The sequence below is a fragment of the Equus caballus genome, chromosome 10 (assembly GCF_041296265.1).
Source record: "Equus caballus isolate H_3958 breed thoroughbred chromosome 10, TB-T2T, whole genome shotgun sequence".
NCBI lineage: Eukaryota > Metazoa > Chordata > Mammalia > Perissodactyla > Equidae > Equus > Equus caballus.
Window position 1 is genome coordinate 23,089,467 of NC_091693.1, and position 15,074 is coordinate 23,104,540.

The 15,074-nt window shown below is 38.5% G+C and overlaps 1 protein-coding gene across 1 annotated transcript; it reads right to left on the reverse strand.

Annotated features, from left to right (window-relative positions):
* Positions 1-1,496: 1,496 nt before the first annotated feature.
* Positions 1,497-2,510, reverse strand: EQUCABV1R915 (vomeronasal 1 receptor equCabV1R915). Its single transcript, XM_001494752.5, has one exon. The coding sequence runs from the start codon at positions 2,508-2,510 to the stop codon at positions 1,497-1,499; it is 1,014 nt and encodes a 337-aa protein (XP_001494802.5).
* Positions 2,511-15,074: the final 12,564 nt, after the last annotated feature.

The window sequence follows — 15,074 nt, forward strand, 5'->3', positions numbered from 1 at the left end:
ACCTAATATATGAGGATTGAAATACAAAAATCAACAATATATAGCATGTAAATTGAACCAATTAAACAACCAGCATAATGATATACATAGATTAAAATGGACACAAAGGTTAAAGCAGTGCATTATAATTCAAATTAGCATTATTTTTCTTCCGTAATTGACCATGTTCTGATATATTAAATGATGAAAAATAGGCAAAATTTGGCTCCATTTATATTTATACATATGTGCACATATAAACAGAGATACACAAGCACACATTCACATGATCATAGACACATATATATATACACATACCCAAGCGTGTGTATATTTATATATGTATAAAAACAACAAGCCTATTGCGTTCGTGTCGAATATGTTTTCAATAGGTCAAAGTGTGCCATGTGAGCTTAAAATATGTGTTTATTTCTTCACAAGAAATTTCAATATATATCCATTAGGCAAAAGTAATTTGTTGTTTCAAATATTTGAAATCTTGTTTGTATCAGCTTTATAATGTAAATGTAAAGAGACATTAAAATCAGTTGCTAAACTGCTGAAATTTCCATTTTATTCCTTTGAATATCCACAGGTGAAAATTAACACATAAAAATATATTCCTGACTGACCCTTCCAAAGAGCCACTCCACCTGTGCTTCACAATTAATGCCAGTCTCCGCCATCACCTTATTTCCTCACCTGTGAGAGATGGAAGTCCACCTGGGAACTGTTTCTGCCAACATATTCAATTGGCATCTTCAAATTATAGGTAAAGTCTACTTTCTACAGATCCCAAAATCCATATAATTTTATCCGAGACACAATGCATTTTTCATAGGCAATCTTACTCCATGCCTTCCGATACATGTGAAAACATACTATTGTGCTCATCTGTCTGACTTCAGTTCAATCAAGCCATTTCTACAAGAAAATGTATGAAATGTACTCATTTCCCTTCAGAACATCTTATTTCAAATGACTACTGTCCCTCTAAGGATGGAATGTGCAAAAGTCAAATTTAGCCCTCAATGGCTCCACTTCCTGAAAGTGACCAGCTAAAGCTGACGGTCTTCGTGTTTCTTTGGGAGAAGCTTCCTTCCTTCAGTTTCTTGAATGCTTATCTCAATGGGTTTTCCTGTTTTATAGAACTTTTCCTACAATCTCACAAGTCGTTAACGTCTGGAAAACTTATTATATCAGATTGAAAGTTATCTTCTTCAAGATTTCTCCATAATTTCTAGATCTTTTCAGGAACTATTTTTTAACACTGCATAAATTCTGAACCCCTCCACAGAAAACATTTATAAAATTTTCATTACATCATAGGAACATGATAATTACATCATATTTCATTTACAGTTGCTATTGATTTTATTGTTTGTTTAGGAGCAGAGGCTCAGTCTGTCCTGTTTACCATTTTCTTATAATGTGAGTGTTTCAAGAATGTGCTTATATGCTGAAGGCAACTAAAGAAAAACAATTCACTATTGTTACTATGCATCAAATGGATAAATTTATGAAAAATTTAGGGGGTTTCGTATTCCATTCCAAGCAAAGCAGACCCGTGGTACTCTGGAATCATAGTTGATGAGAATGTAAGGGCTGACAGTTGGGAAACATGCATGGATTAGCTCAGAAGTGTCCCTCAGCCACCAGCTGAGATTGTTCAAAACTGTCAAACAAATGAGGGAGATAGAGGAGAGAGTCCACAAAGATACAAAGGTGCACACCAGGACAAGGATGCTTTGTGTAGCTGTGGACTCAGGGGAGGATCTTGGAGACAGATTGTTCCTCTGCATGTATTGAACCTGCTGCTTGTGCCTGTGCAGGATGAAAACCATGAAGCTGCTGGCTGACACAATCAGTACCAGAAAGAAACCATCACGGCATAATATCAATGCCACATAGATGGTCAGTGTGACGGTACCATCAAGTATCGCATCACAGTAGCCATAATCTTCTCTCTGTGTGAAGTTTGTGTTGTTAATTTTAGCAGTCATATACAGAGGGAGGCTAATATTTAGCATCAGGTTCAAGATCCAGCAGAAGATATTAGAGGTGGCTATGTACTTGTGGGCTTTAACTTTAAGCTCTGCCCACCTGGAGTTCAGGGGACTAATTGTCATGGTCTGGAAGACGCTCAAGAGGCAGGTGGTGCCAATGGACACATCCCTGCTCACTCTGTGAACATAGAAAACAAATTTGCATCCAAAATCATTGAGGAAATCTTTTAACCCAAATCCTGCCATCATTTGGGGGACTCCTTTTGGAAAAAAAACTAAGAGGTTGGCTACAGCCAGATTCTTGAGAATCAAATCCGTGGACCTAAGCTTGCATCCTGTCAAGTGTAGGAAGAGATAAAAGTAAAGAATGGAGAAATTCCCCAAAATTCCAACTACGGTTTGTAGTGAAAAGATCATTCCTATCACCAAATCCCTGGAGGCCATTCTCTTAAATCCCAAGGACTGAGAGCTGTCTTTTGAGCCAGAGATTCCTGCATGGAAATGTGAAGTATGAGCTACATGCATCAGGTCAACTGAAACTCAATATTCTCCACTGACATTGCTTACCACACAAAAACAGTTGTTTTTATAGGTTTTACTTTCTTCACATTTCCAAGAGTTGAATGTGTAACATTTAAAGAGCTTTCACAGTGCATATCACTCCTACAATGGCCCTATATCTAGTGCACCCTGTATATTCTTCCTAACTTCAAACAACAGTCAGTACTAGGATTTTTATTCAAAAGAGAGGCAGAGCAGAGGCAGATAAGGTTTAGTGATTTGACAAATTCAAACTGTTTTTATGGGAAAGTTGGATTTTGAACCTGAGTGGGTTGGTATAATGGCTGTGCGTTTAAACACAGTGCTGGTCTAACAAAGCTACAGATGTCTATTTAGATTTCTCATACCTCGTCATTTTATTTCACACTGGTATTGTTTTATTTTCTCTTTTTCTAACAAGTTTCCATTTATGTTTACTGATTTATCACGTAGACTGATAACAATTATTAATAAATATTCAAATATCTCAATAAAATGTACATGCACTAACTCTAGATAACTGCTGCATGACAAATCGAATTGAAATTACACACTCGGCTTTATTTGCAATTGCCATAGAAACATAAATTTGCTTTTATGCCAGGGATGGAATAACATCTAGCGCAGGCAGCACTGAACACTCTGTCATGCCCTAAAATATGAGGCTTGAAACACCAACATACGATGTCATATTAGAGGCAAAACGAAATATCACTACTTTCAAATAGTAACATCTCTGTTTATTAAGAGACTTTAAAAGTATTATCAATAAGTCAAGATTTGTTAGATGTTAAAATATAAGCACATATAGAATATGAGAGCCCTAAGATGTGAAATCTTATTTTATAAATTGAAATTGTAGAGCTTGGAATGGATGTGACAATATTTTTAAACCAGAGAATAGATCACAAGACACTTTTGTGCCTGAAAGTTGCTATCTGAAATCCATTTGTTATACTACCATTTCTTTAAATGCTCCCTTGTAATTTGAACATGCAAAATGGTCTCTCACCAAAATCAACCGACCATGGAGGTTTTGAGTAGGAAACAGTTGTTGCTTCCATTAAGCATTTCACATACCCAGAGCTAGAAAATTATTTCTGTTCCAGCAATTGTCATTTGTATACCCTGTTTTTCCAAAGGATTAGCTGATTTCTGTAGATTTATTCTAGGTTTTGTTAATCATGGAGGTGCTTTTGGCACACCTCTAGTATCCCAGAGACGTATCCTATGGTTCCTGTAAGTTACCTGACCACAGAGGTATTTCCAAACTACAGCCATTTCTCACATGAAAATTCAGGTTTCATTATCTCTTGGATTGAACACCCACGATCACTGGCAGGGAGGATTACACTCAGTTACCTTAGGAGGCCTCAGGGATTGGGGTGCGGTAGATGATCTCACCTCTGTTTAAGCTCAGCACAAGCCTCAAAATTATTCCTCCTTCCAGTGTGGCTGTGACACTGGACCAGGTTCAAATCTGTAATAACTTTTCAATATAATCACTCAGACTCCTGATACCCATCCTTACTCGCAGACTCTTGCTCTCAGACTGAAATAGAAAATACTCACTTGACTCACTCTGGTTTGTAGCTCGGTGGGCTCAGGGTGCTGGTCACGACAGCCTGCTTGTGTGAGAGGGAGCGAGGCTGCCAGACGACTAAATATGGGTCTGTAATTCTGTGACCTCACCTCCCATCAGAATTGCAATCATCTTTTCACCTTCAGATGCAGAGAGAGGACGGGCTTGGGGAACTGAGAATGTTTGTGAAAAACTTTTTCCTCCTAGTTGTTAATTGCCAATTACAAGTTTGAGTCATCATCTCCAAAGAGACTATTGGAATGTTTGGGAAAGACTCTTTCTTTTCCTGGTCCTTGGGGTGGAGGGACTCAAATGGAGGCAGTAGGTAATACTTTAGTTTGTCACATAAGGGACTGGCGGGGAAGTTCATGTGTCTCATTATATTTTCTGCTCCCCTGACAAGCGTTTCTATCCAAAAGTGAGTTGTTGCTTATTCTTGAGACCCCCTGAGCTGCACCTTCATTTAAGCTACATAGAGAAACGGAACCCAACGAGTACCTGAGAAGGATTTTCACAATTCACCAAGTCAAAGAAAGAACGTGGTGACAGGAATGTTTCTCACAAATAAATGCACTGGGATCAGATGGTTAAAACAGACCAATTTTGCAATTTGTTACCTATCAGATAAGTCTATGTAACTTCCTCAATTCTAGAATAATCAATGTTTTCCAGGGATATGGGGTGGAGGGAGGGAAGAATTTGTCAACTCAAAAAGCAAATTCGCCTGTTATGTTACCCTCAAAGTGAGTTTACTTTGGAGTAGCCAAAAGATTGTAACTTGAGATGGCCATGCTATGGCAAACCAGAGGGAAATCCAGAGAACAAAGGAGGGGAGCTTGCTTTTTTAGAGCAAAGACGGAAGTAGACAGGGAATGTTCTAAAGAAAGTCTATTGAAGGGAAGTAACAGTTCAGGTTGGTTGTGGCTTTTCATTGACTGAGCTGAACTGTTTTTCATCGCCCGGAGGGAGCGTTGCCAGATGAGGAGAGAAATCCTCCTTCAGTAGAAAATTAGCGGTGCTTCCTGTCAGAGATGGAATCAATAAGGCCCTTCCTGTTTGGAGTCATGGATGATGTATGATAGGGCGTGAGAACTCCCACTACAGGCCTTCTCAATTCCAATTTAGTTAAAATTTCTTCTATTATTTTCCACACATTTGATCCATGCCATTGAAAATCAGGAGGAAAGGTTTCAAGATTGGAAGGCCATAGTCTCCCATTGCTGTCTTACAAGTCCAGAGCCATATGGCCATCTGGGCCACTTTAGGTGCTAGCGAAGGTGATGTCCACTGCTGAGTGCATAATAGGCATTGGCATTTTTCAGCATGTAGTACAGAACAACATCTCTGCCTCAGGGTGTATGTGCCCCAACAGAGATGTGACTGTTATAGTGGAAATTGTATTTGAGCATGAGGGGATTTGATAATCTATTGCTGACTTTTAAGATTTGGGAGTGAGGGGAGGTTGTTCCTGGAAACCATGAGAAGGAAACCCATTTGGGCTGCTACATGATTGATCCTAGAAGAATATTCTACCAGAGCCTTGAAACAGACACAGGTCAGTTGATATCATTTTTTCCTTCCTGTGAAAGTTTAAGGAGAGAACCCAGCAAAGCCAATAGATTCCTGACCAACAAACAGAAAATAAAAGGGTGCTGTGTCAAGCTGCTCTGTTTGTGATAATGTGTGACAATAACAGGAAATTAGTACTTACAGAAACAAATTTAACAACTGTTTAAACAATAAAATAATGTAGAAGTCCCCATTAATTACCCCCAGACAAATCCTAGATCGATCTCCACATCCAACAATTTTCATCAGTTGGATGTGTATATCCCTCATTTTTTCAAAAAAAAATTTTATTGAGATGATATTGGCTTATAACAGTGTGTAAATTGCTGGTGTACATTATTACATTTCAGTTTCTGCATAGACTGCATCACGTTCACCACCAATGTTCTAGTTCTCTCCTATAAATATACATATGTGCCCCTATACCTTTTGCCCTCCCCTCATCACCTTCCCCTTTGGTAACCAATAACCTGTTCTCCTATCCATGTGTTTGTTTATATTCCACATATGAATGAAACCATAAGGTGTTTGTCTTTCTCTACCTGGCTTATTTATCTTAGCATAATACCCTCAAAATTCATCCATGTTGCCACAAAGGGTACGATTTTGTCTTTCTATCATTACTGAGTAGTATTCAATTGCGTATATATACACCACATCTTCTTTATCCATTCATCCATTGATGGGCACTTGGGTTGCTTTCACGACTTGTCTATTGTGAATAATTCTGCGATGAACATAAAGGAGCATATATCTTTCTGAATTGTTGATTTCATGTTCTTTGGATAAATACCCAGCAGTAGGATAGCCAGGTCATATGGTATTTCTGTTTTTAATTTTTTTTTTGAGGAAGATTAGCCCTGAGCTAACATCTGCCACAAATCCTCCTCTTTTTGCTGAGGAAGACTGGCCCTGAGCTAACATCCGTGCACATCTTCCTCTCCTTTATATGTGGGATGCCTACCATAGCATAGCTTGACAAGTGGTGCCATGTCCACACCCGGGATCCGGGCCGGCGAACCCCAGGCCACTGAAGTGGAAAAGTGCAAACTTAACTCCTGTGCCACCGGGCCGGCCTCATTCTGTTTTTAATTTTTTGAGGGCCCTCTGTACAGTTTTCCATAATGGTTGCACCTGTTTTCATTCCACCATTAGTGTATGGGGTCTCCCTTTTCTCCACATCCTCTCCAACATTTGTTATTTTTTGTCTTGTTAGTTATAGCCTTTCTGATGGATGTAAGATGATATCCCATTGCAGTTTTGATTTGGGTTTCCCTAATAACTAGTGATGTTGACTTTTTCACGTGCCAGTTGGCCATCTTCTTTGGAAAGATGTCTGTTCATATCCTCTGTCCATTTTTTCATCAGGTTGTTTGTTTATTCGTTGTCAAGTTGTAAGAGTTGTTTAGATATGTGAGAAATTAATCCTTCATCAGATATACAATTTGCAAATATTTTCTCCCAGTTAGGGGGTTGTGTTTTCACTATGTTCATGGTTTCCTTTGCCTTGAAGAAGATTTTAGTCTGAGGTAGTCCCACTTGTTTATTTTTTTCTTTTTTTCCCTTGCCTGAGGAGACAAAGTAGTCAAAAATAACCTACTAAGACTGATGTCAAAGAGTATACTGCCTATATTTTCTTCTGAGAGTTTTATGGATTTGGGTCTTATATTGACATCTTTAATCCATTTTGAGTTAATTTTTGTGTGTGGTGCAAGACAATGGCCTACTTTCCTTATTTTAGACATGACTTTCCAGTTTTGCCAACACCATTTATTGAAGAGAACTTCCTTGTTCCATTGTATGTTCTTGGCTCTTTTATTGAAGATTAATTGTCCTTGAGTGGATGGCTTTAGTTCTGGGCTTTCAATTCTGTTCCAGTGATATCTGTCTTTACTTTCCTGCCAGTAGCATACTGTTTTGATTACTATAGTTTTGTAGTATATTTTGAAGTCAGGCATTGTGGTACCTCCAGCTTTGTTCTTTTTGTTCAGTATTGCTTTGGCTATTCAGAGTCTTTTGCTGTTCCATATAAATTTTAAGATTTTTTGTTCTATTTCCATGAAGAATGTCATTGGGGTTCTGATTGGGATTGCATTGAATCTGTAGATTACTTTAGGTAATATGGAAATTTTAACTATGTTTATTCTTCCAACCCATACGCATGGAATATCTTTCCATTTCTTTATGTCTTCTTTGATTTCTTTCAATAATGTCTTATAGTTTTCAGTGTATACATCGTTCATCTCCTTGGTTAAACTTCTTCCCAGGTATTTTATTCTTTTTGTTGCAATTGGAAATGGGATTGTAGTCTTGATTTCTCCTTCTGCTAGTTCATTGTTAGTGTATAGAAATGCAACTGATTTTTGTATGTTGATTTTGTACTCTGCAACTTTGCTGTAGATGTTGATTATTTCTAATAGTTTTCTGGTGAAGTTTTTAGTGTTTTCTATATATAGAATGATGTCATCTACAAACAGTGAGAGTTTTACTTCTTCCTTTCCAATTTGGATCTCTTTTATTTCTTTTTCTTGCCTCATTGTTCTGGCCAAATCTTCCAGTACTATGTTGAATAAGAGTGGCAAGAGTGGGGACACTTGCCTTTTTCTGTCCTCAGAGGAATGACTTTCAGTTCTTCAACATTAAGTATGATGTTGGCTGTGGGTTTGTCATATACGGCCTTTATTATGTTGAGGTCATTTCCTCGTATACGCATTTTCTTCAGAGTTTTTCTCATAAATTAATGTTGGATCTCTGCATCTACTGAGATTATCATGTGATGTTTATTCCTCAGTTACTTAATGTGATGTATCACATTGATTGATTTGTGAATGTTGAACCATCCCTGTATCCCTGGAATAAATCCCACTTCAGCATGGTCTATGAACCTTTTAAAGTATTGTTGTATTCAATTTGCTAATATTTTTTAGAGGATTTTTGCATCTATGTTCAGCAGCGATATTAGCCTGTAATTTTCCTTTTTTTTTTTTTTTTTTTTTGTCTTGTGTGTTTTTGGTATCAGGGTAATGTTGGTCTTGTAGAAGGAGTTAGAACTGCCCTGCCCACTTCAATATTTTGGAAAGGATTGAGAAGTAGAGGTGTTAAATCATCTTTGAATGTTTGGTAGAATTCTCCAGAGAAGCCATCTGGTCCTTGACTTTTGTTTTTTGGCAGGCTTTTGATTACTGTTTCAATCTCTTTACTTGTGACTGGTCTATTCAGATTCTCTAATTCTTCTTGATTCAGTTTTGGGAGGCTGTATGAGTCTACGAACTTGTCCATTTCTTCTAGGTTATGCAATTAGTTGGCATATAGCTTTTCATAGTATTCTCTTATAATCCTTTGTATATCTGTGGTATCCATTGTAATTTCTCCTTTTTCATTTCTAATTTTATTTACTTGAGACAGCTGTCTTTTTTTCTCAGCCAGTCTGGCTAAGGGTTGTCAATATATTTATCTTTCATAGAACCAGCTCTCAGTTTCATTAATCCGTTCTCTTCATTTGTTAGTCTCTATTCCATTCATTTATGCTGTATTATTTATTATTTCTCTCCTACTGACTTTTGGCCTTGTTTTTTCTTATTTTTCTAGTCTCTTAAGTGTAATTAAAGATAAATTATTTGAGAGTTTTCTTCTTTGTTGAGGTGGGGCTGTATTGCTATAAATTTCTCTCTTAGTACAGCTTTTGCTGTGGTGTTTTCATTTTCATTTTTTCCGGGTATTTTTTTATTTCTCCTTTGATTTCTTCATTGATACAATGGCTATTCAGTAGCATTTTGTGTAGCCTCCACTTATTTGTGATCTTCCCACCTTTCTTCTTATAGCTGATTTCTAGTTTCATAGCATTGTGGTTGGAAAAGTTTCTAGGTATGTTTTGAATCTTCTTAAATTTATTGAGGCTTGCCTTCTTTCCCAACATATGGTCTATGTTTGAGAATCTTCCATGTGCACTTGAGAAGAAAGTGTATTCTGCTGTTTTTGGATGGAATGTTCTATATATATCTATTAAGCCTAGCTAATGTAGAGTTTCATTTACGCCACTGTTTCCTTGTTGACTTTCTCCCTGGATAATCTACCCATTGACGGCAGTGAGGTGTGAGGTCCCCTGTAATTATGGTGTTGCTGCCACTTTCTCCCTTTAGTTCTGTTAATAGTTGATTTATATGCTTTGGTGCTCCTGTTCTATGTGCATATATATTAATGAGTGCTATGTATTCTTGAGGGAATGTCCCTTTTATCATTACATACTGCCCATCTTTCTCTCATTACATTTTTTTATCTTGAAGTCTGCTTTCTCTGATATAAGTAAGTCTACAACTACTTCCTTTTTCTTGTCATTTTCTTGAAGTATCATCTTCCATCCCTTTGTTCTGAGCCTTGTTTGTCTGTAGAGGAGACATGTATTTCCTGGAGACAGTATGCTGTCAGGTCTTGTTTTTTAATCCATCCAGCCACTCTGTCTTTTGATTCTTGAATTCAATCCATTTACATAAAGAACGATTATTGATATATGAGGCTTAATACTACCTATTATCCCTTGTTTTCTGGTTGTTCTATATTTGCATTGTTTCTTTTCCCTTGTATTTCTGAATGCAATTTCAGTTTGGTGATTTTCTATGATGGTTTTCTCTTTATTTATAATTTGTGCATCTGTTCTGATTTGTTTCATGGTTACCATGAGGTTGTATAAAAGATCTCATAAATGAGGTGGTCCATTTTCTGATAGTCTCTTATGTTAATTAGCTTAAGCAGGTTCCATCCCTTTTGTTTTCCTCTTCTATGTTTCTGTCATGACAAATTATTCTTTTTCGTGTTTTGAGTTAGAGACAATATTGGTTGTAGTTATTTTTGATGTTTTCTTTCCATTTATCCTTTAGGTTATAATTGTTAAAATATTCTGATAGAGAGCTCAATTTTCTGACTTTATCTATCTATTTTTCTTCTTTCTGAAAGCTTTGTAAACATTTGCCTTTTTGTTATAGGTAGGATGGCTACCTCCATCATTTCTTTTTGTTTGTTGGTTGGTTGGTTGCTTTTTTTTTTTTTTTTAGGAAGATTAGCCTTGAGCTAACTGCTGCCAGTCTTCCTCTTTTTGCTGAGGAAGACTGGCCCTGAGCTAATATCCATGCCGATCTTCCTCTACTTTATATGTGGGATGCCTACCACAGCATGGCATGTCAAGCAGTGCCATGTCCACACCCAGGATCCAAACCGGTGAACCCTGGGCTGCCAAAGTGGAGCATGCACACTTAACTGCTGTGCCACTGGGCCGGCCCCTCCATCCTTTCTTGAAAGGCAGGTCTAGAGGCAATGAACTACCTCAGCTTTTGTTTATCTTGGAATGCTTTTATTTCTCGGTTATATTTGAAGGATAATTTTGTTGGATAGAGTATTCTTGGCAGATTGTTACTGCATTTCAGTAATTTGAATAAATCATTCCTTTCTCTCCTGGCCTGCAACATTTCTGCTGAGAAATCTGCTGAAAGCATGATGAGAGTTCCTTCTAAGGTTTTCTTCTTCTTTCTTGTTGCCATTAATATCTTTTTCTTTGTCATTGACTTTTGAGAGTTTCAATATCATATATCTTGGAGAAGGACTTTTTGCATTGATGTAATTAGGAGTTCTATTTAATTATTGTACTTGTATGTCCAGTTCCTTCTCCAGGTTTAGGAAGTTCTCAGCTCTTATTTCTTTGAACAAGCTCTTTGTTCCTTTCTCCAACTCTTCTCCCTCTGGGATATCTATAATCCTTATGTTACTTTTCCTAATTGAGGAGTGATTTCAGCATCATGGCAGAGTGAGCTCCCCCATAAACTATCCCCTCAAAGATACAAAGAAAAGGACATTCATGTTAAACAGAGGACATCCACAAAACACAAAAGACTTCTGAGAGACACACACAGACATACTTTTGAAGGAGGGGGTGCTGGAGACCCTGAGGAAGTGGAATGAGGTAAGAGAACTCTTCTTTTCCTCCCCAAAGGACAGTGACCAAGGATGCACATGTGGCCTCTGGGAGGAAATCTTGGAGGGAGTGGCAGCCATCTGTGGGAACATCATAGAGCTCTGTGGTCCCTTACAACCCAGCAGAAAGCCCCCCTCAAGGGGACTACCTATGATGGGGGTATCTTCATCAAGTCAATACCCCAGGAGATCAGATATCAAGGGTAGAGTGAGAAGCCCTCAAATCACACAAGATAAGCAAGTGACATTCCTCCACACATGGCGCCCCAGCCCAGGACCTTACAGATGCCCTGTAGATCCCAGTGGGCTCAGAATACACAGCTCTTGACCCCCATGCAGTGGCAAAAGGTGGAAGTGGCAATCAAATACTACCTCAATGCAGAAGCACAAACCCACACCATATACCAATATGAAAAAAATAAATTAAATCACCAGAACAGAAGGAAAATGACAAGTATGCAGAAACCAATCCTGAAGACACAGGAATCTCTAACCTAAATGACAGAGAATTCGAAACAACTATCAAAAAACTCCATGAGTTAAAAAAGAATGCAGATGGACAATTCAATGAGTTCAGGAGCTACTTCACAAGAGAGATTGAAATTATAAAAATGAAATATTGGAGATAAAAACATAATACATGAAATAAAGAAGAATACAGATTCACTGAATGGTAGAGCTGATAACATTGAAGAAGGAATCAGTATTATTGAGGACAGAAATACAGAAATGCTTCAGATGGAGGAAGAGAGAGAACTAAGACTAAAATGAAATGAAGAAAGTCTCCAAGAAATATACTACTGAGTTAGGAAATGCATCTTAAGGATTATTGGTATTCCAGAGGGAGAAGAGAACAAGAATGGAGCATAAAGCATGTTCAAAGAAACAATAGCGAGAATTTTCCCAACCTGGGGAAAGAGATGGAAATCCATGTGAAAGTGCCCACCATATCTCCTATGTCTCTGTAAAAAGACCTACTGCAAGACAGTTGGCAAAAGTCTATGACAAAGAAAAAACACCAAAGGCAGCCAGGGAGAAGAAAGTAACTTACAAAGGAAACCCTATCAGGCTTTCAGTGGATTTCTCAGCAGAACCTTACAGGCTAAGAGAGAGTGAAATGATATATTCAAATCTTTGAAAGACAAAAACTTTGAGCCAAGAATATCCTATCTAGCAAAAATATCCTTCAGATATAATGGAGAAATAAAATCTTTCCTGGATGAACAAAAAGCTAAGGGAATTCATCGCCACAAGATCCCACATGCACACACACAAGAAACCCTCAAGAATGCTATCATACCTGAAATAAAAAGAAGAAAGGGTTACAAAGCCCTAAGTAAGGAGATGAATATGTAGACAAAATGAGAAAATTGGAGCTATCCAGCAGAACAGGTTAGCAAATACCAGGTAAAACGTTAAAGATAAAGGTAAGGAAACCCCCAAAACAAAGATAATCTTGTCACAAGACAAGATGGAATAGGATGTGACAGAAACAACTTAGGAGAAGGAGAGGAAAGTGACTTTTCCTAATTGAGTCAGATATTTCTCAACGAATTTCTTCATTTTTTAAAACGTTTGTTCTCTCTCCTCCTCTACTTGAAGGACTTCTTGATTTCTATCCTCGAGGTCACTAATTCTGTCCTCCACAATGTCAGCTCTGTTTTTTATCTACATTATTTTTTATCTTATTAATTGTGTTCTTCATATCTAGAATTTATTTTGGTATTTTTTTAGGGTTTCCATCTCTTTGGTGAACTATTTATTCTGTTTTTTAATTTTATCTCTGAGCAAATTGAACTGTATTTCTGAGTTTTCTTATAACTCATTGAGTTTCTTTATGACAGCCATTTTGAATTATTTGTCATTTAGGTTATCTGTGACTGCAGATTTGGTTTCTAGAGATTTGTCATATTTATTCTGTTCTGCAGTGTTATTGTAGTTCTTCGTGGTATTCGATGAATTGGTCCTCTGCCTGTGCATTTGTGGTAGTAATCACTTTTTCTTATTTGGATCTAGGTTTGGTTACTTTGGTTCTGGTCATCTGGGTCTTGTGTTCCTCCACTGGGTCTCTGTAGATTTAGATGTTTTTGTCCTGTGCACAGCCTGTGCTGCTGTTTTTGCCTTGTCTTTGAGTGCTTATTGTACCACTGCCAAGGATGCTGGGTTCACAGGTGTCATTGTTGCAGTTGGGGGCCTGGGGACTGGAAACTTGTATACAGCCCCCACTGCTGATTTAGCTGCTTTTACGGTTGCCACCACTGGGGGCCGTGTCACCAGTTCTGCTGTGTTTCCTGATGCTTCTGGTTGCAGCTTCCACCTGCCACCACTGAGGGGCAGCTGTGGCTTTTTTTGTGTGTTCCCACTTTGCTCATTGTTGTACTGGTTAGCCACTCTGATTTCACACAGGCCACGCCACAGTTGCTCAGTGGGGTGCCTTTGCTCTAGCCAGTCAGCTGCCCTCTTGGTGGGGTGTATTCTTGTGGTCAAGGCCACCACCCCTGGGGGTCGTACTTTCACATGGGCTGAGGGGCTGAACTGCCACCACTTAGCAGGGTACCCTTCATGGGTGGCATAATGGGTGCTCCACTGGACCAGGTACCACTCTTCAAATGTTCATGTATAAGCCAGGCTCCCCCTGCCTTCACTCAGAGTCCGCTGGCCACTGTGTGAGAATATGCAACCTGGATCACTGCCACTGGGGATGGGAAGGATGCTGCTCCCCTTGTTCCACTGCTTCCCCAGGGTCCAGTCCACCAGCCTTCAGCTGTATAGCTGCATGGCTCTCTCAGGCATCTTTTTGTGCTGAGTAGGGAATCCTCTGTTGCTTAATGGATGTTCCTTCATTTGTACCAGAGGAGAGAGACAAGGGGAACAACTCACTCCACCAGGATGTTGGTGTCAGTCTGTATACCATTTCTGCAATTTTAGGATTTATTGGAAGTTGTGTTTTATATTGCACCCAACACACACACACACACACACCATTAACATATTCTGTTCTTGTTTTAATAGTTACATATTCTGTTCCTTTTCTGCTGGAGTCCCGCTCCGGCTGAGTCCAGGTTCCCAAGGGATGGACGGCCTCGGCACAATGAGGGTGGAGACATGAGACTTGGGTTGGTGTTAGCAATTCCAACTTTACTGTGCACAAGTGTCATTTTTATATTTTTCAGGATTAGTACAGAAATAGCTCTACAAATATTCTCAGAGAGATAAGGAAGTAAAAAACGAGCACAAGACTATTTATTAGCATTCCATTCTATATAGCATAAGGTTAATGATTGTCTTCTCCGCAATTGACTAGTGTTTGTTGTCTCTAAGCTAAAAGAGATAGGTACCTTGACATCTGTTGTAATTCATGGTCAAGTTAAATCAAAGAGAGAAGGTCCAGACCTCCGGACAGGACAGCATTCCATCTGTTAACATCCTGGGGGAGC